Source organism: Ctenopharyngodon idella, chromosome 20 (assembly GCF_019924925.1).
Source record: "Ctenopharyngodon idella isolate HZGC_01 chromosome 20, HZGC01, whole genome shotgun sequence".
In the NCBI taxonomy this organism is placed as follows: Eukaryota; Metazoa; Chordata; class Actinopteri; order Cypriniformes; family Xenocyprididae; genus Ctenopharyngodon; species Ctenopharyngodon idella.
Window position 1 is genome coordinate 20,015,672 of NC_067239.1, and position 20,511 is coordinate 20,036,182.

Below are 20,511 nucleotides of genomic sequence, written 5' to 3' on the forward strand. Positions count from 1 at the left end.
AACATTGCTAACCAGCTATGACAGTATATTATATATATATATATATATATATATATATATATATATATGGGCCACATATTACAAAAATAAATGGAAGAAATTGTAAAGTCTAATATAATTGCTTTAGTAAGTTTAGATATTGTGCAATCACAACAGAATATATAGTTATAATTACAGTTTACAGGCAGCATCTTCATGTATTGAACAAAAAAAAGCAGGAGGACTTGAGCACATAATTTGTAATAAGTTAGTAGTTATAAGTATTAAATGAGATTTAACTTTCAAAAATTCAAAAATTAAGTACGACATTTAAAAGGTACAGCTTTATGTTGTTCTGCTTTAAGTTAATTATTTTAGTTGTTCTAATGCAAAAGAAAAGCCAACCAAATGCACTGCAGAATAATAATATATTTAAACATGAAAAACTTGTGAATACACATTATATACATTTGGCTACAAAAAGTGTTTCAACAAAAAAAGTTTACAAAACATAGAAAAAAATTAAAGGCATATTTAACTGAAGGAACAAGAACAAAAACTAGGTGTACCCTAGTCATCAAACAATTATTAATGTGCTAGACAGTGAACACATGGGCTTACACATCACATTTGGCAAATTGTTCCCAAAAGTATTACTCCAAAAAAATAAATTAATTAAATAACTTCTAGAGTGACCTGAAAAGTAAGAAGTTAAGCCTCACTGGCCTGATTACTTTGACCTAAATTGGCAGGCACATGGTAATGCAGGTTTGTATTTGGATCTTCAACAGGTTGTGGATAAGACCCTTCTGGGTTGGAAATACAAAAGCCAACATATGTGTTATATCAACAAAATGTACGTAGATGACATCATTCACGACATGTATAAAATATGAGTTGCATTAATGATTCGTTTGTGATAGCTCGGTTATAAACAGTGATTGATATCTGACCAGCTCTCCCATACCATGATGATAAGAAATCTTTCAGCAACACCCAAGCCTACAAGCTTTGAGAAGGCATCAGGTGGTACATCTGCTACGTCTGGAGTGTGTGTATAGTATCTGAGTAGATTCAAATGGAAGAACGGGGTTTTACTGTCCCAAGAACGAGTGTATAGGAAGCATATAGAAGCAAGTGGCAGGCTGAGGCTCATTAGAGCCTCTGCAGGAAGTACAGAAGTGAAACATCCTCTGCCTCCAGCATGCATTTGCAAATTGACTAGAAAAACTGAGGTTATGTGATTATGCTACAAGAAAAGTATGAAAGCACTGCTAAGAAATGTATTTCTGTCAAGTCTGTAGTCAACAGAATTTGTCTTTTGTTATATCCCAGGATAAACAACATCATAAAATAGCTTAGTTAACTATAATACCACATAAAGTGAAGAAACAGTGAAGATGAGAAAAGATAGAGTACAAGACCGTGTGTAACAAAAGGATAGCTGTATGTCATACAGGAAACAGAAGTGCTTGTTTCCAAACACTACAGATTTGTTTAACTCTGATGGCTCATCCACTCAGCTTCTCTGCTCTTTCATAACACCTTTCAATGCAAGTCACCATTTTAATGCAACTGAGATGCGGAGTCTCACGGACAGATGAGCTGAGTCTTTCACCAATGCCCCTGCAAAGTGTGCTCAGGAGAATCAGACGAGACTGGATCACAGCTGATCCTCGGTCAAACGAGCTGAAAGTCGCCTCCTGAAGCTGAAACAGAGCTCTAGGTAGGAAGAGGGTCATCGTCGCCACGCTTACACTTGCATTTGCAGCAGAGCACGAAGGGAGTTGCCAGCAAAAGAAAAGGGGAGGCCACTAGCAAGAGCAGACCGAAGCCAGCAAAGATCCCAACAACCTGAACAGTGAGGTGAAAAGATCACAATGATTAAAAAAAAAGAAAGGAGGGAAAAACAAGATAATAATGAGTGCACATTCCTGTTGATTATAAACTGAAACGGATATTGGCCTGTGATGCTTTTACATGTCAAACCAGATGGCGTTCTTCCACAGGGGGGCAGTAATGTTTCTTGGTGATCATATCATATCTTGGTGTTTATCCTATGCTATAGGGACAGATTTAGTTTCTGAAAAAAGTTTCTATTTTTATTATAATTTTGGGAGTGTCAAGAAAGTAAAGACTTTTAATTCCATTTCCAATTTTTTTTTACGAATATTCTAATAAAATGGAATATCAACAAGCAAACATGCTGCTTTTGAGCCAGAAACTTTTCTTCTTAAAAACAGTATTAATATTGTGACCTTATTTTAAAATAGATATATTTTAACACTAAGCAAGGTGCTTTAAATTGAGCAAAAGGTGACCATATTTATAATGTTACAGAGGATATCTATTTCAAATAAATGCTATAATATATATTAAAGTCCATGTGAACTGGAAATTGCAAATATGTTATGACAGGTGAAACGGAATATTGAATAGAGGGCGGAGTTTTATTTTAGCACCTCCTCTCCATCTCTTGCTCATAGCAGGCGGACGGTTGGAGGGGAGTGGTTAAGGATATTCTACCCAAGCCGTCAAACTGATGTCATCAGAGAGGGAACGCCATTCCAGAGCAGAAGCAAATTTTCAGATATTACCACGACAAACAATTTTTGCTGTGTATTAACTTGCATGAGTTAATTGTTCACCACAAGACTATGTGCACTAAAATAGTGTCAATTTTGACATATATATATATATATACACATACATATACATACTGTATATATACACACACATACATAATATCTATATTATATATATATATATATATATATATATATATATATAAATAAAAATTATGTTCACATAAATGTACCTATTTTTTTTTTAACTGATTTAAAGGGTTAGTTCACCCAAAAATGAAAATTCTGTCATTAATTATTCACCCTCATGTCGTTCATGTCGTACAGTGGTTCAACCTTAATGTTATGAAGCGACAAGAATACTTTTTGTGCACCAAAAAAACTAAATAACGACTTTGACAATATCTAGTGATGGGCGATTTCAAAACACTGCTTCAAGAAGCTTTACGAATCTTTTGTTTCAAATCAGGGATTCGGAGTGGCACAGTCACGTGATTTAAGTAAACAGTAAACGAGGCTTCGTTACGTGATAAGTGTTTCGTAATTTCAATAGTTCACCACTGGGGGGCGTGACTTTGGCAGTTTGATACGCGCTCCGAACCACTGATTCGAAATAAACGATTCGTAAAGCTTCGAAGCTTCATGAAGCAGTGTTTTGAAATCGCCCATCACTAGATATTGTTGAATAAAGTCATTATTTTGTTTTTTTGGCGCGCAAAAAGTATTCTCGTCGCTTCATAGGTTGAACCACTGTAGTCACATGAACTGTTTTAAATACGTCTTTAGTAGCTTTCTGGGCATTGAAATTGTTAATTGTCTTGCTGGCAATGCAGGCCTCACTGAGCCATCGGATTTAATCAAAAAATATCTTAATTTGTGTTCCAAAGATGAACGATGGTCTTACGGGTGTAATTAATGACAGAATTGCCTCCTGTTGTGCTTTTGAGGATCAACACCATCTCACTCTCTCTCCATTTCAAATATAATAAAGTGTCTCTAATCTCCCTGCACAGTAAAGTAAGCCATTAGCAAGTGTGACATAACACAAAATAAATGCATATCTCCCTACTACAGAATGATAAATCATGCTCGGTTACTTTTATAGAAATGGAGGGTTATTTCAGGTGAACTGTGTGGGCCAGCTTGTCTTTAGCACTTCAGATCTGCAGTCTGGAGGGATGCGCTCATGTGGTACATACCTGTGTCCGATGCCAGATGACGGAGGCTCTGGAATGACCCAGTTTATTCCGGCACGGACCTTTATCATAGTGGATCAGTAAGAAGTCATCCTGAGGAGGTGAAGGAAAGATGTTAGTGTCAATAAAGATGAATATGAGTTACACAGAGAAGCTTCAAAACTCTTACAATATATTGGTCTAGATATTCCTATGGAAGTTCTACCTTTATGGTACATAATTAGTATAGACATCAAGTCTAATAATAAAACAGTAATAATAATAATAATAATAATGTTAAACAAGTCATATGTACAACTTACATCCAATGACTCCAGGCAGTACCAGCAGAAGGCATGCTTGCAGTTCTTACACATCATCTGGGCACAGCCTTCATCTCTCTCAATGTAGACTTTACATTTAGGACAGCGTTTGATCGGAGCCTCGTCCTCCTGGCTCTTGATGTTGGAACTGAAGTGGGGAGATGAACGTGGAACAGAACAGATGTCCAGATGCTTCAAATTTATATATAAACACTACAGTTTTTGGGGTCTGTAATTTTTCAGAAATCATTTTTATATGCTGATTTGCAGTTCAAATAACATTTCTTCTTATTATCAATGTTGAAAACAGTTTTGCTGCTTTATATTTTTCGGGGTAAATTTTTTTTTCAGCATTCTTTGAGTAGAAAGTTCAAAAGAACAGCATTTTTTGAAATAGAAAATTTAGTAACATTATGAATGTATTTACTGTCACTTTTAATGCATTTTTTTGTTGAAAACTGTCACTTTCTGTGTGTTTTTGTTGAAATCAAACTGACTCTAAACAGAAATGTTACTAAAATGAATACCAGTCATGCAGTGTTACTTCAAAATAACACTGAATACTTCAAAATTATCTGTATACTTGACTTTAAATAGGTCAGAGAAACTTAAAAAGTATTTGAAGGGAAAATAAGGGGCTGTTATTATTTGAACATAATGGGGTACACCCACAGAAACAAAATCTCTGCTGTGAATTCTACATGATTTGATGCTGAGGGTTTAAAGTATACTAGAGCAAGTACCCATTTTCCCCAGGTAGGAAGGTGGTAATTGGCAGGCTCTCCTGACATGCCTGGCCCGAGTGGCAGTCTGCCCTGCAGGCAGAGCAGAAACGCAGACTGCACTGAGGGCATTGCACCGGCTGCGGCAACTGCACCTCGGCTTCATTCAACTGGCACACCGCTTGGCATGAGGACGAAGGACACCAGGTCCGACAAGGATCCAGAAGCACCTCTGTAAAGAAAAGCCAAACAGCATGTTTGAAATGATGACCCATTTGGTCTGATCTGCAACTACTTCAGACATCTACATTCCCAGTCTGACCTGAGGAATCAAATTTTATTTTGATATAAAATATGTTGATGAATGAACACATAATCTTAGTTTGTATGATGTAAGAACTTCCTCCCAGAGGAAAAAAAAAAAAACTAAGCTGGAAAAACAGCTCTTTCTGAATGAAACATTTAACAATGTCCTGATCACTTCATGTTGCATAATTCTGTGTAAAAGTTTTATGAATGTCAAAATTTGATGCAGGCTTTGCAAAAAGGCTGATGTTGAAAGAGTGAGCATTTAAAAATGCTATATTAGATGACAGGAAACTCACAGTCCCGTCTTACAGAAACAAAGCGCTATCAAAGGGATAGTTAAACAAAAATGGGCCTGATTGACTTCCATAGTAGTATTTTTTTCCATATGGAAGTCAATGGGGCCCTTCAAAATATCTTTTGTGTTCAGCAGAAGAAAGAAATTCATACAGGTTTTGGAACAACTTGAGGGTGAGTAAATGATGACAGTATTTTCATTTTTGGGTGATCTATCTTTTTTAATTTCAAATGCAATGTATTTCTTAAAGACACAGTAGCAAAAAAAAAGACCTTTTAAGTAGACGAGTCAAAGAGATGATTAAAAATGGGTGTAAAAAATGAAATTATTTACATGTACTTATGCATCTCTCAGGGAAACTCACCTCGCTCAAACTGGAGTCTCTTATAACGTTGCATGACCTCTGTAGCCACCATACACTCAATCTACAGCAGAGAAACAGAGTATATGAGCAAGACAGGAGGAAATGACAGAAACCATGAATAAAGCACAATTATTTCTAGTCTCTGGTAAAAATGACAAATTTTAAGTCAGCTTACCTCATTTTCCAGCAAATGTCCCTGTTTTGGGCAGGAAGAGTCTGGACAGCTAATAGCTGGTTCGAGGCCCTCTTTAATGAGCAGTTCAACATATTGCTTCAAACACTGTAAGAGACAGATTTCCTATTTTTCATCTTTGAAAAAATAATGAGACAACTGCTGCCTGCGGTTACGTTTCCACCCACAAACGCTCTGTTCATTGTAGTCAAGCCAACATCAGACCATCACAGCATTCTGCTGAGACAACATTCAAGAACTGCTTGTAAAGAACAGGCCAGTTTGGCCCATATCAAGATTCAAGAATTTTTATTAGCATGGCAAAAACAACAGTAAAAGCATTAGTAACAGTACATGTACACATCTATCTATCTATCTATCTATCTATCGATAGAATATTAGGAATCAGGCAAGTCAAAAAAATTAAAGGCATACTATAAGTACCAGTTATATTACTGTTGTATTCTCACATGTAAAGAGACTGTATTACAATTTGTTTTGTAAGACTAGTTGGCGCATTGCTGAAAAACAGGAGTGGCCACTGAAGACACAGTCATTACCAGACTGCAAAATATGCACTGGCACTGGGAGATTGTGGTCATCTGTTCCAGGGGAAACTCTCCCAGGCACAGTTTACAGGACAGAAGTGGTGCCAGGTCCACGTCCCAGCTGGGTTCGTAGCGAGAGCTGCTCATGGTACGTGAATCTGGGACACTAAAAGACAGAGAGAAAGCATGTTTTAAAAACAGCTAAAGCAGCTAATAAATACCATACTATTTTATTGAAATAAATTAAAAACAAAACACTACACATTATCTTCATCCCTGTCATTCTCCTCTGCTGTTTACATTGTAGACTCAGTGCAGCGCTTCCAGGTTCTACATTGCAACGCTGACTCAGTATTGGCCGGCTCCTGCGTTAGCATCACACGCATGCATCGTGCTGCTTACGTGAACAGCGTCGGCCAATACTGAGCTATACAACATAAATGGTGTAGGAGAATGACAGGGAAGAGACGAAATTGTTGAATAAAGTCATTATTTTTGTTTTGTTTTTGCACACAAAAAATATTCTCGTCGCTTCATAACATTAAGGTTGAACCACTGTAGTCACATGGTCTATTTTAACAATGTCTTTACTATTTTTCTGGACCTTGAATATGGTAATTATGTTGCTTTCTATGGGGGAAAACCCTCGGATTTCATCAAAAATATCTTAATTTGTGTTCCAAAGTTACGGGTTTGGAACAACATGAGGGTGAGTACTTAATGACAGAAATTTTATTTTTGGGTGAACTAACCCTTTAAGTGAGTGTTAGATGACAGCAATGGTAATCTAAATGAAAATAAATAATGGAAATTAGCAGGCAAAATTAAATATGCATAAATTAATAAAAAGGCCAAAAAGCTGATATATGGTACCGAGATACAGTGTTTATATAATAAAAGATAATATTTTAAAAAGACACTTCACCTTTAACTAGGACCATGAATATAAAGATTTAGGGTATCTCATTACTTATCCATTAAAAATGCTTGGTCTGCCACAGAGTTTTCCTTCCGAGAGATTCTGCTGTTTGCTGAGAGCTTGTCCAATCAGTCGATGGCAAGTATGTCAATATCCCTCAGTACTGCTGCCAGGCAACCCAAAGAAAACTAATGACTGTCTCTACTGTAGAGACCTACAGAACAGACTCCCTCAGAGAGTACAAGCAACACAGCGCAGCGCAGCCTGCTAAAAACAAACAGACCTCCACATAACAAACACATATAATTTATAGGCTACTGTATGTGTAAACTTTCAAACGCTCCTTCACAACATGGCACAGCAAAACTTTTTGCACCTAAAGTGACTGAAAAGTAAATGTGGTCCACTATACCACCTCATTGCACACTACACACCATCATGAGCTGATATAAATGATTGAGGAACACTCAGATGGACTAGTTAGTGTGCTTCCCCACAGCAGATATCTGTGTAGGTGGAGACAGATGGAGACTCATGTGCTTGCGCCTGCAGTATCTCATTGTGTTAGTGGTGGGAATAGTCGACAGCCCAAACAACAAAGGGCTCTCAGCAGGCTGTGCGTCTCTCCGTTTGGGCCTCTCACCTCCGTCAGCACACCCACACAACCTTAACCGGACACAGTAATTCTCAGTCTTATCATATGTAAAGCCACGTGTACACTGCCGTGACATCTTGGGTAGAAGTCAAAGCAGACCGTGAGAAACAGACGGTTTATGTTGGATTGACTGTATCATGCACTTCTTAGGACAACAATGACAGGCCAATAAATCACTGCACTTTATGACATTCTCAAAAAATAAAATGTTGTGGAGTGTCTAAAGTCTATCGCGGACTGCTTTTTCTTTAGTGCGAAGGAGGCAATGTTGATAATGTCAAGGGAATGATTTCTCTTTCTCTGACAAACACACTGCATTAAACATCACCAGTTGCTGTGCACCTATTGGTTCTTCATCACACTGTAGGACTGAAACCCAAAATGTATGACTCATCACACTTGCAATAAGACGCCCGTCAGTGTGAATGCAAGTGATTAAAGACAGCAGAGTTTGCCCTACTACGAAATAAATCTTTCACGATTACCAAACATTGAAAACGTGGTCACAGTCAAACAGTATAGGCATAATACATCAAATATCAGGAACTACTATTAAATAATGGCCCTGTTTACACCTGATATTAAGATGCATTTTGGTCAATCGGATCACAAGTAGACGAGGGAGACACACCCGTTTACACCTGATCTTTTAATCTATTTTGTCCACATTTGACCACTTGTGTCCTGATTTCTAGGTGGAAATCAGGAATGGTGAGAGAACATTGTGCTTGGTACATTTTTTTGTCTTGAAACCAAACTTGGGTCTTCAGCCAACAAAGTTTAAATCCCGTCTGGCTAGGGCGCTTCCCATACCGTTTACGCATTAGGTCAGTAGGCGTAGGCTGTTTTTTGTGGTTGTTTGAACACATTTGACCATGAGCATTTACACTATGAAAGCGATCCAGTCGAATGCGCTTTCGACTACCTCTGTAAGTGATCAAAAGTGGACAAACTCAAAACATTTAGGGCCTGTTTACACCTGTATTTAGCGTCGTCCACTTTTGATCCAATCGACAAAAATGCATCTTAATACCAGGTGGAAACAGGGCCAATAAGTTTGTCCAGTTGCCAGACAAGTTTCAATCCCTTTTCTCCAGCAACCTGTTCCTCACATGAAACAGTTCAGACAGTTTTAGATTGCAATGCCCACTTTCTACAATCCAAACAATTCCATTTGATTCTATTCTTCGAATTTGATGAATCATGGGATGTATACACACACACACACACACACACACACACACACACACACATCACAATAATGAAGAGTCAGTCAAAATTTCCTGTTCCCACGAATTCCACCCAATATCAAGTTCCAAAATTAATCAGTATTGTATACCTATTCATATTTTTTTCATTTTGTTTGTACGACCAATGGTAGACAAGGTGTTTATGCAACCCGTTTAAAAAGGACATTTTTGCAATTGATGCAAGTGGTTCAGAAATGACTCAAACGTCTGTGAACTATATAAACAATAGGCTTCTGAGAAAGCACTCTACCATAGTTCTATGTACTCAAAAAGGAGACTCAAATACAAACAAACAGAACAAGGTAACTTTGAAAAGAAACAAATTACTAGAAACAAATTGTCCACCGCACCCAGAATTTTTTTCCAAAATCGAAGGGGAAATCCCAGGCATGAAAGAAGGCCTATAAACGTCCATTGTTCATTCATCTAGACAACAACTAACCACATCTTGAGCTCTTCCTCCATGAAAATGGGTCAGGAAGGGACATAAAGTAGTGTCACGCACATCAGTTTGGCACAATGAATCCCTCAAAGGGTCCAAGATGAAGACGGAGAGTGTCCAACAGCCTGGCACTGTAAATGAACTTCTCTAACTGCTGATGGAGGTCAATAGTCTTAAGTAGCTCTTAAGCACATTTTCTTGTTGCGTGTGCACATTTAAAAGAGCTCACAGATCACTTTAATAAGGGAACTGGTTTTGTTCAGTTTTGCAAAAAGCATTGGGGCCAATATAACTTTCATCTGAGCTTGTAGCACAAGTATGAGTAAAATTATATAACTGATAAAGGTCTTACATAAGATCTATTTTTAATCTATCTAGGTTAAAGCCAAATTAAGCTGTTCTCTCCATTGTCGCTCCAACTGTCTCTTATGAGTGGTCTAGAAACAGTTTGGCTATAGACCTATTTGGCTATTGAAACCATTTAAGCTCTTTAAATAAGTCTAAAAGTGCTCAGAACACACATACAGTACAGACGCCTTTGGTAGGTCTTCAGATTTGTGTCAGCAACAACACTGAAATCTCTGAACAACCTAATTGCTTAATTGGATTACATTACGAAGGAGGAGTATGTGAGTAAATAAACAAGCATATAACTGTGCTAGTCGGAATTAATGTTGCTAAGAGAAAGAGAGAGAGAAAAAGAGAAAGATAACAGTTCTGCATCCACAGTAACGTTTATGAACAATGGACACGGAACTTGGTTCCTGACAAAAATAATATTGCTAATGTTCTCAGTCACTCAGCTTGTAGCAGTCTCCTGAAGTCGACCTTAAAGGAACAGTTCCAGAGTCAGTGGGATGAATTTCAGAACTGAATCAGTCAGATTCATGAACAAATCATTCAGACTGGTTTTATGAACTGGACTAACCAATTTTGATATTGTCTTCACAACATACTACGGCGTGACTTCAAAAGACTTGATATACAGTTGCAAGAAAAAGTATGTGAACCACTTGCAGAATCTGTGAAAATGTGAATAATTTTAACAAAATAAGAGAGATCATACAAAAAGCACATTATTTTTTTTTTTTATTTTGTCCTGAGTAAGATATTTTACATAAAAGATATTTACATATAATCCACAAGACAAAAAAATAGCTGAATTTATTAAAATGACCCCGTTCAAAAGTTTATGAATCAATGATTTTCAATACTGTGTGTGGTTACCTGGATGATCCACAACTTGAGACCCTTGTTTGTCCTGAGCAGTTAAACTTCCCACTGTTCTTCAGAAAAATCCTCCAGGTCCAGCAGATTCTTTAGTTTTCCAACATGTTTTGCATATTTGAACCCTTTCCAGGGTTCAAACTTTCACTGATGCTCCAGAAGGAAACATGATGCATTAATGCGGGGGGTGAAAATTTTTTGAATTTGAAGATCAAAGTAAATTGTATTTAATTTGTCTTCTGGGTAACATCAAAGTATCTTCTGTTGCTTCCAAAGGGCAATGCTAAATTAAAAAAACTGATATTAAAAACAAGAAAGAAAAATTTGGACAAATTTTCACCCTGTTCAAAAGTTTTCACCCCCTGGCTCTTAATGCATTGTGTTTCCTTCTGGAGCATCAGTGAATGTTTGAACCTTTTTAATAGTTGTGTTTGAGTCCCTCAATTGTCCTCAGTGTGAAAAGATGGATCTCAAAATGCAAAAGGTCATTCAAATATGCAAAAGATGTTGGAAAACTGAAGAATCTGCAGGACCTGGAGGATTTTTCTGAAGAACAGTGGTCAGTTTAACTGCTCAGAACAAACAAGAGACTCCCATCAACAACCATCATAAAACAAAAAAACAGTCGTAGATCATCCAGGTAACCACACACAGTATTAGGAATCAAGGGTTCATAAACTTTTGAACAGGTTCATTTTGATAAATTCAGCTATTTTTTTTCTTTTGGATTATATGTAAACATCTTTTATATAAAATATCTTACTCAGGACAGTACTAAATAAAAAGTAACATGCATTTTGTATGATCTCTTATTTTGTTAAAATTATTCACATTTTCACAGATTCTGCAAGTGGTTCACACACTTTTTCTTGCAACTGTGTATAGTAATATAGGTCCTTTATACTGTGGTCTTTGTTATTACATACAACAACAAACATTCACTTTATCCTAAAACAGTCAATGATGGGTAAAAACTAAGTTTTGTGCAAAACAGTGTAGCCATGTAGGAAAAACTGATGCTAATGGCTCCTTCAGAACAAATAGGAATGGACAACAACGAAGGGAAATTCTGCAAATATAACAAAACTAGCATGTATCCTTATTTTAGAACAGTGTGGTTTTAAATAATCTCTGCAAAGCAGTGTGCAGGTCTGAGGGAGCTGAGTGTGTTCCTGCCAAGCACAGGATGTAAGCTCTGCCCAAGGAAACAGCAACACTTCCTGTTTTTGCCATACGCATGCCAGCATATGCATGACTGTGGAGCACAGACCTATGCTCTGCAAGACTGAGACCTGCTTGTGTAACGTAATTCACACAAAACGTTTTGGTTTTTATGCCAAAAAAGATTTTCTACACCATAAATATGAAAAATGACCTATTTTAATTTTTAGTAATTATCTAAATAATGTGTTTTAGTTCATCTGCATCATGTAAAGATACAGAAGTTTAGAATGATACATTTTTGATGTTTTCACTCAAAAGATTAAGGAAAATCATTCCTCATAATATGATTCCTTACTGTTGACACTCTACCTAATAAGTAAGGAAATGTTATGGTTGTTTTAATACACAAAATATGCAGACACCAACAGCTATGCCTAATTAAATTAAAAATAATTTTTGGTTTATACCACAATGTAATTTAATCGTTTAATGAGAAGATTTAAGGAACAACTAATAAGATCATGTGAGATCATCTCACAAACAAGGATTTGAGATCATTACCAAGTGTTTAATAGAGTGACACATCACAGTGTGCATCAGAAAGCTTTGGGAAAGCTCAAGAGATGAATGTCTAGAGGGCTTGTTCCATTTCAGTGTAGACAACATGATCTAAAGAGGATTTAACAGATTACTTGAATGGCTGGGATCAAAGGATTTGTAGCCGTTCAAAATGCACACCCATCATCTCTCATTCAACAAATGTCTGACAAATACAGAGAAATATGTAGGAGAGTTGTCTTTGTGTACTCTGTGTTCTCATAAGCATTTTAGAGGTTTGTGAAATCAATACTTGATATGTATCCAAGGGTTAAGAAAGTAGGCCGCTTTTTACTTTTTGGTGAATTTGTAATGTTTTGAAGTCACTGGCCTGTGGCCTCATTAGCATGGAGATTAACCTACTTCGTTTGGGATTCCTTTTATACTGATCTGTTCAGTTCAGATCCACTGCCATTCATTGTTCTTTTGATGTCTGGAGCCATTATTAAAGTTCATATTCGAGATTAGCAGATGAAAAATAAAACATATTTTTGACAATACAACATGACCCCACAGCGAATTCATGATACCAAATACACAGGAACAGTACAGGTACAGTTTGTAACTGTAATGTATCTAGGCCGTGGTTTCCCAAACTGGGGTTTGTGAGGGAGCTGTAAGGGGTTTGTGAGAAAAGCAAACAAATAAATAAATTATTTTAAAAATATAAACAAATAAAAATAACTAACTTACTAAAAAAGATAAAATATTGTTTATCGGTTTGTCATGTGACCATAAACCAACATCAGAGAACCACACACACGTGAATCTGTTGTTAAATTACTGAAATATTGTCTTAAAAAGCTCAGGGGGTACATCAATTTAATCTTTTATGTCAAAGGGGTTTGGCTGACCCTGATCTAGGCCATGTGGACCAAACATAGGCCCCATCAAGTCCAATCTGGATGATTTGCAGAAAAATATTAAAATTAAATGATGCTAAATAAAACACTCTAGTACATTTTGCATATCTGTATGATATATTCATAATATTCTACTTTTAACTACGGCAGGATGGATAAAAACTGGTTGCAAGTGACAGTACACATCTTAAAGCGACAGAACCTCCTTAAATAAAAAACACTATGAAAAATGCACACTTTTCATCTCATCGGAGTGACAAGTGTCCCAGTTCATTTTTACCTATAGTTTGTGCGAGTCACTCATTACAACATGGACAGATACAAAAAGTAAATTTCTCAACCACTGAATAAGGCTAAATAAGACACATTCGTGCTGTTTTGTTTCGATTCTGTCAGAGTTTGACTAAGAAGGCAGTCTGTGATTTAAATTAGTCACATTTAAACAGTTTTTTTATGCCTAAGGTACAAGAAAAAAAAAAAAAAAAAATTATATATATATATATATAAGCTGATGCTTAGTCCGGTCTGGCCCTTAAATGCCGCAGTTTGAGTCTGACACCCCTGATTATGCTCCACCAGACATAAATACACCTCACATTCTGTAAAGCTGGTGATCAGCATGCAGTCAGTCACCGCAGCCTCTGGTCCTCACTAGACTGAAAATATGCTAAATATTTCCCTGGTCATAGAAAAAAAAAAAAAAAAAAAAATCATAAAGGACACATTAATAGGCTTATTTATTTATATACTTATTTATTTCATTAACAAAACCATGACATAATATTTAAAGTGTTTGTGTGTGTATAGAGCAGGAAGACTAAAAGCTGGCAGGCACAGTTTGTTCCGGACATGGGAAGTCCCTGTGCATTTCATGAAAAGGACATTCAGAGCTGACCAGCTGTACTACAGCAGACACTAATGCCCCTCTTTCATGCTCAGCCCGCTTCTGTAACGTCACACATTAACTTCCCCTCTTGAATCTGAACATCCCAATTTAGGTTAAAGGCATCAACCTTCACATACACCAAATGCAAACAAATGTTTTCTTTGAGGTGGAGTTCAAAGCAGGGCTCAAATCCCTTTTAGTAATAATTTTCTACATACTATAGGTTAGTTTTATAAATCGTGTCAAAAAACAGTTAATTTCATAAATCCCTCATCTGAAATTATTTACCACATTTCTTTGAGTTAGTTCACCCAAAAATGAAAGTTCTGTCATTAATTACTCACCCTCATGTCGTTCCAAACACGTAAGGCCTTCGTTCATCTTCTGAACACAAATTAAGAAATTTTTGATGAAATCAGAGAGGTTCTTTTTTATCCCCCATACAAAGCTACCATCATTCAAGGTCCAAAAAAAGTAGTAAAGACATCATTAAAATAGTCAACGTGACTACAGTGGTTCAACCTTAATGTTATGAAGTGGCAAGAATACTTTTTGTGCGCAAAAACAAAACAAAAATAACAAAGTTTATGTTCAGTGCTTCCAGGTTCTACGTCAGAACGCCGACTCAGTATTGGCCGGCGCCGTTCACGTGAGCAGCATGACGCATGCGTGTGATTCTGACGCAGGAGCCGGTGTACTGACGTAGAACCTGGAAGCGCTGAACGTAAACTGCATAGGAGAATGACTGGGGAGAGACAAATTTGTTGAATAAAGTCGTTATTTTTGTTTTATTTTTGCGGACAAAAAGTATTCTTGTCACTTTATTAAGATTGAACCACTGTAGTCACATTGACTATTTTAACGAGGCCTACTTTTCTGGACCTTGAATGATGGTAATTACGTTGCTTTCTGTGGGGGGTAAAAAAAAAAAAAAAAAAAAAAAAAAAAAAACTTAATTTGTGTTCCAAAGATGAACGAAGGTCTTATGGGTTTGGAACGACATGAGGGTGAGTACTTAATGACAGAAATATCATTTTTGGGTGAACTAACCCTTTAAAGGAACACTCCACTTTTTTTGAAAATAGGCTCATTTTCCAACTCCCCTAGAGTTAAACAGTTGAGTTTTACCGTTTTCGAATCAATTCAGCCGATCTCCGGGTCTGGCGGTACCACTTTTAGCATAGCTTAGCATAGTTCATTGAATCTGATTAGACCGTTAGCATCTCGTTAAAAAATGACCAAAGAGTTTCAATATTTTTCCTATTTAAAACTTGACTCTTCTGTAGTTACATTGTGTACTAAGACCGACGGAAAATTAAAAGTTGCGATTTTCTAGGCCGATATGACTAGGAACTATACTCTCATTTCGGCGTAACAATCAAGGAACTTTGCTGCCGTACCATGGCTGCAGCAGGCGCAATGATATTACGCAGTAAGTGGTAAAAAGTGGTACCGCCAGACCCGGAGATCGGCTGAATGGATTCGAAAACGGTAAAACTCAACTGTTTAGGGGAGTTGGAAAATGAACCTATTTTCAAAAAAAGTGGAGTGTTCATTTAAGACTTTTCTGGCTTTAGCCATTTCTGCTGTTGGGAGTAACTCCTAACTGGTTGCCAATCAATAGGTCAGGCACTACACTATATCTAGAGTTCATTTCTTAAATCAAGCATGATCTGGGTCACCCCCAGACTGGCCACAGCAGCAAATGCCAAGGCTGTGGCTGCTAGTCCAGTCAAATAAAGCTGAGAGGCTTTGAATGAGTCTATGCATGAATAGGGCGCATGTCCAGCTCGGCCACTCTTCTACAGTGGACTGATGATCATAAGAAAATATAGAACACATTGTCAGACTTATGAAATCTGGAAAAAAAATTGTTTGCATAAGTATATAAATAATACTAAAATAACATTACTATTTTGACTTTTTTTAAATATATTTTTTTTACTCAATAACAGAAAACTAAAAAATAACTAAATAATTAGTTAATGAATAACTCTCACATTTTCTCTCTCTCTCTTTCTAGTCAGTTGGCTTGTTAAAAAAAAAAAATTTCACAACTGATTTCCTTATGCATTAAAACACTGCATAAACAACGAATGTGGGAAGCATATTCACCCAATGAATCAACAGTAGACTGTCAGCATTATATAACAAACTGTTAAGAACAACTCCCACAAACATTGTAAAAGGTCATGTTTTGACTGAGCTCTGTCCTGGGAAAGGGGGGCACATTATCTCATCTGTTTTCTGAGTAGTCTAGCCGTCAGCAAACAATATTTGGTTTGCTAAAAAAAACATTTCTGAAGTAAATTAAACCCATCCATTTAGATGTCACTATTATCATTATAGCCACTGGTGGTTATAGGGGAAGACCTATAGGGAAACCTGTTGTTGAATGACCAGCTCCTTAAATGACACGTATAAGATATAATGGAGTTTCCCTGGATTATGTGAATCGGATCAGCCTGACAGCATGCTGAGATTTCCCAAACGCTTGTGTAATGTGTACTCATAAAATATACAATATGTTACGTGTTGCAAAGAGACAACGTCAACAACAGCTACATTTTCAAATACAACATGCAAGGTTGCGTGCAACCAAAATAAATCACTGCTGTCATATCAGAATGATTTAAAGTACCACTACACGCATTGCTTACCTTAGGATGAATCTATCAGTTGTCAGTCCGTTATAAGAATAACATCAGCTCCATGCACAACTAAGCGCAATGTCTTCCTATACGTCCGCATTTGTCGCAGATAAATTAAGAAATCATAGTTTGCAGAATCATAACACATAAAGAGAGTAATATATCAGACAAGCGGTTTATGCACTAATTAACATCAGCTGATCAAACTGGTCGCCGTGGCTCTCTGGAGAGGCGCCATTTGACTGCGCTTGGAGGCGCGCGGCTGCTGAGACGCGACCGATGTGTTATTGTAAGACCAGCGCTCACGAGCGCCCTCTGCTGACGCGACGCGAATAGTGATGTAGGTGTACGGCAGACAAGCGTAAAGTGCCATCTTCTGGTTGTAAAGAGCATTAATATGCATAGAGCTGTCCTAATATGACCTGTGCTGCATGATACATTATAACAACATTCAAAATTCATGCAGTAAATGTAGATCAAAGTTATAGTTAATACAAAAATTTAAAAAGGGCTTTTCTTTTGTAAAATATCTGTGTACTTTGATTGGATCGAGTTTGATCCGGGTCACATTGAAATCGCATTGATAGAATATATCAAAAGTATGGAACAAAATAATTGTGTGTTAGAATAATGAATGAGTAAATAAATAAATAGTTTTGTTGAAACTGAATTTGATGTGAACTGAAAGAAAATGTATCAAATTCATAGGCCTACAAATAATTTCAAATGTAAATACAGCAGTACAGCATATAATTTTATCTGTATATTTTTTTTCTTCAACTATGGACACTTTTAAGTTCTAGAATGTCGATTTTTTTTATATATGAAGGCAAAAAATAAACCTGTATTTAAGAAATTTCTTCAGTATTTAATTCAGACATATTTAAAGCTATAACGATCTAAGCAAAACAAACCATTTCAATATTTACTATGTGAATATGTAAGTGACGCTACTATGTAATCTGAGAGATTGGCATATTTTTTTAGTGTCATTACCATTTATCCCCACTAGGTGTCAGTGTGAGACTTCCAAGCTTACAATTCCACAGTGGCAACGTCACAAAATATTTAATTCATTCTGCCATGAAAAAAAGTGCACTTGTCTACACCGCAGAACATGTCAGGACATGTTACAACATTTTATTTCAACAATGTTATTTGTTTTGGAAGTCTGCATAATTATCTACATGCTAATCTGATGTTCGGAAATGATCCTGCAAAGCATGCATAACTTGCAGCATAAGTGCTGAAGGCCGAACACTGTGTAATTATAAATTCCTTACATTTCAATGCAAACTAATTGATAATGTCACGATAGAATGTTGAACTGGATATATCTAAAAATATTTACGGTATAATGGCTTTGTTTCTATCACACAGACAAGATCTACAGATTCACTTCATGTAAAACGTTGTAAAGCTGCAGAAAGCATTTTGTATAGGCTACACATTACTACAGTATTCAGTACTTTAATTCAGTAATTTGAGCTTTACTAGGTACAGTATATGCTTAGTTATATTGACAAGACAGCAGTGGAAGAAATGAGCTGTTAGGAGAGACTGAAAATATCAAGCGTGCAGCTTTCTTGGTGAAAAATGTTGAGGAGCGCAGCAGGTCAGATATTGCCTTGTGGTTTGGTGTTTACCTTTGCACTCCATGTAGCCCAGGGCAAGTCACTATGGCAACTTCCTTGCACCAGGAAGGGAATAATTGCAGTTCGGAATTCCAAATGGATGGTGTTCCTTGTTGAAGGTGATAGTTTTGTGCTGCTCATTCAGATGCAATCTGTCTGACTAAAGAAAACAGTCACATATCGACCTGGTGGGTTTCTATGTTGCAAATCAGTGGATTTACTTCAGTATAAAGGGATACAACGAAAGCTGCCATGTTTTATGTCATGAGAAGACATGTATGGGATTTTGTTCTTTAGTCCAAGTCATATATCATTTTGAAGTAGTTGTGTTTTTCCTCTTTGGCTCTCCAGTATGGTTTGGAGATAAATTCTCTTCTTATTTTAATGTTTCTGCTCCGAAGGGTCACTTTGATCTGTCAGCTTTTCTCCTGCCTGCATTTGGGTGATATCTTTTGAAAGAAATGTTATATTGTGTGCGATAAAACTATGAAAAGCACAGGCTCTATATTCTATACTACAGAAATCCCCTTCCAAAAACAACAAGTGAGAAACAGTGGTTCTAAAAATTCAGTCATTTCTGTAGGAATCCACGTGATAAGGAATTCTGAGTAAATGTACAGTCACATTCGAGAAATTTCACATGTAAGAAAGGTCCATTGTCTGTTGTCAATAGTGTAGCAATATACAGAGCATGGATCACACAGAAGGCACTTTCTAGCCAAGCAGGTTTCTGTTGATCAGTGCACCAAATCTGCGTGACCAACTTGAAACTGTTGCAAAATCTGTGTATTTTCCCACGCAGATTTTGCATTAGGTTCAAGTTGGTCACACAAATCCACTGCGTTGTCGCTGACCAACAGAAAGCTGCTGTGCTTCATAGATTGCTACACTATTGACAAAAACAATTGACCTTTTTTTGCCCCTGAATGCATTTTACAGTACAGCAGTATAAATTTATGTGGGAAATAATTTTGCCATTATGTTGATTTGAACATTGAACCTGGTCAAATATTTCCATACTTCCTCAACCCCCTCGTTCTCCTCATTTTTACTACAATATTTTATTAGGGCCCGAGCACCGGTGGTGTGAGGACCCTATTGTAATTGCTCAGTCAATTCTTCTTCTTTTTTTTCTTATTTTTGAGGGCCTAAACATACTCGAAAACTCATGAAACTTTGCACTCTCGTCAGAAGTGGTGAAAATTTACGTCAGATATGGGTTTCTGAATTAGGTGTGGCAAAATGGCTCGATAGCGCCACCTACAAAATTTCAATTAAGCACCTTTCACGCTACGTTTCACGTACAGGTATGAAATTTGGTAGACACATGTAACAGCCCAAAACCTACAAAAAAGTCCCTGGGTGCAAAATTTGTAAACCCAACAGGAAGTGAGATATTTTGAATTTTCTCTGCAAAATGTTTGCAGTTTTTGCCATTTCCAGACGTTGTACTTTAACGAACTCCTCCTAGAGCTTTAATCAGAAAAACGTCATATTTGGTCAGTCTAATCTAAAGGCCTTGGCGACGTTAAATTGCGAAGATCTTGAGTTTTCGCTGAAGGGGGTGTTTGTGGTGGCCTGACAAAGTTCGATGTTTCGCCATGAGACAGGAAGTTGTTGTAACTCAGGCTTGCAGTGTCCGATCTGCCCCAAACTTCATATGTTTTATTAGAGTTCTGGCCTGAAGACATCTATATGCCAATATTTAGTCATAGTGCCACCTGCTGGCAACAGGAAATGGCATACTTTGC

The 20,511-nt window shown here is 37.0% G+C and overlaps 1 protein-coding gene across 1 annotated transcript; it reads right to left on the bottom strand.

Moving 5' to 3' along the window:
• Positions 1-388: 388 nt before the first annotated feature.
• On the bottom strand, positions 389-17,417 carry rnf144ab (ring finger protein 144ab). Its single transcript, XM_051875717.1, has 8 exons — positions 17,136-17,417; positions 6,485-6,638; positions 5,928-6,032; positions 5,753-5,813; positions 4,806-5,016; positions 4,063-4,210; positions 3,764-3,853; positions 389-1,833 (listed from the first exon to the last, which is right to left on the bottom strand). The coding sequence occupies exons 2-8, from the start codon at positions 6,617-6,619 to the stop codon at positions 1,702-1,704; spliced, it is 882 nt and encodes a 293-aa protein (XP_051731677.1). The 5' UTR covers positions 6,620-6,638; positions 17,136-17,417; the 3' UTR covers positions 389-1,701.
• Positions 17,418-20,511: the final 3,094 nt, after the last annotated feature.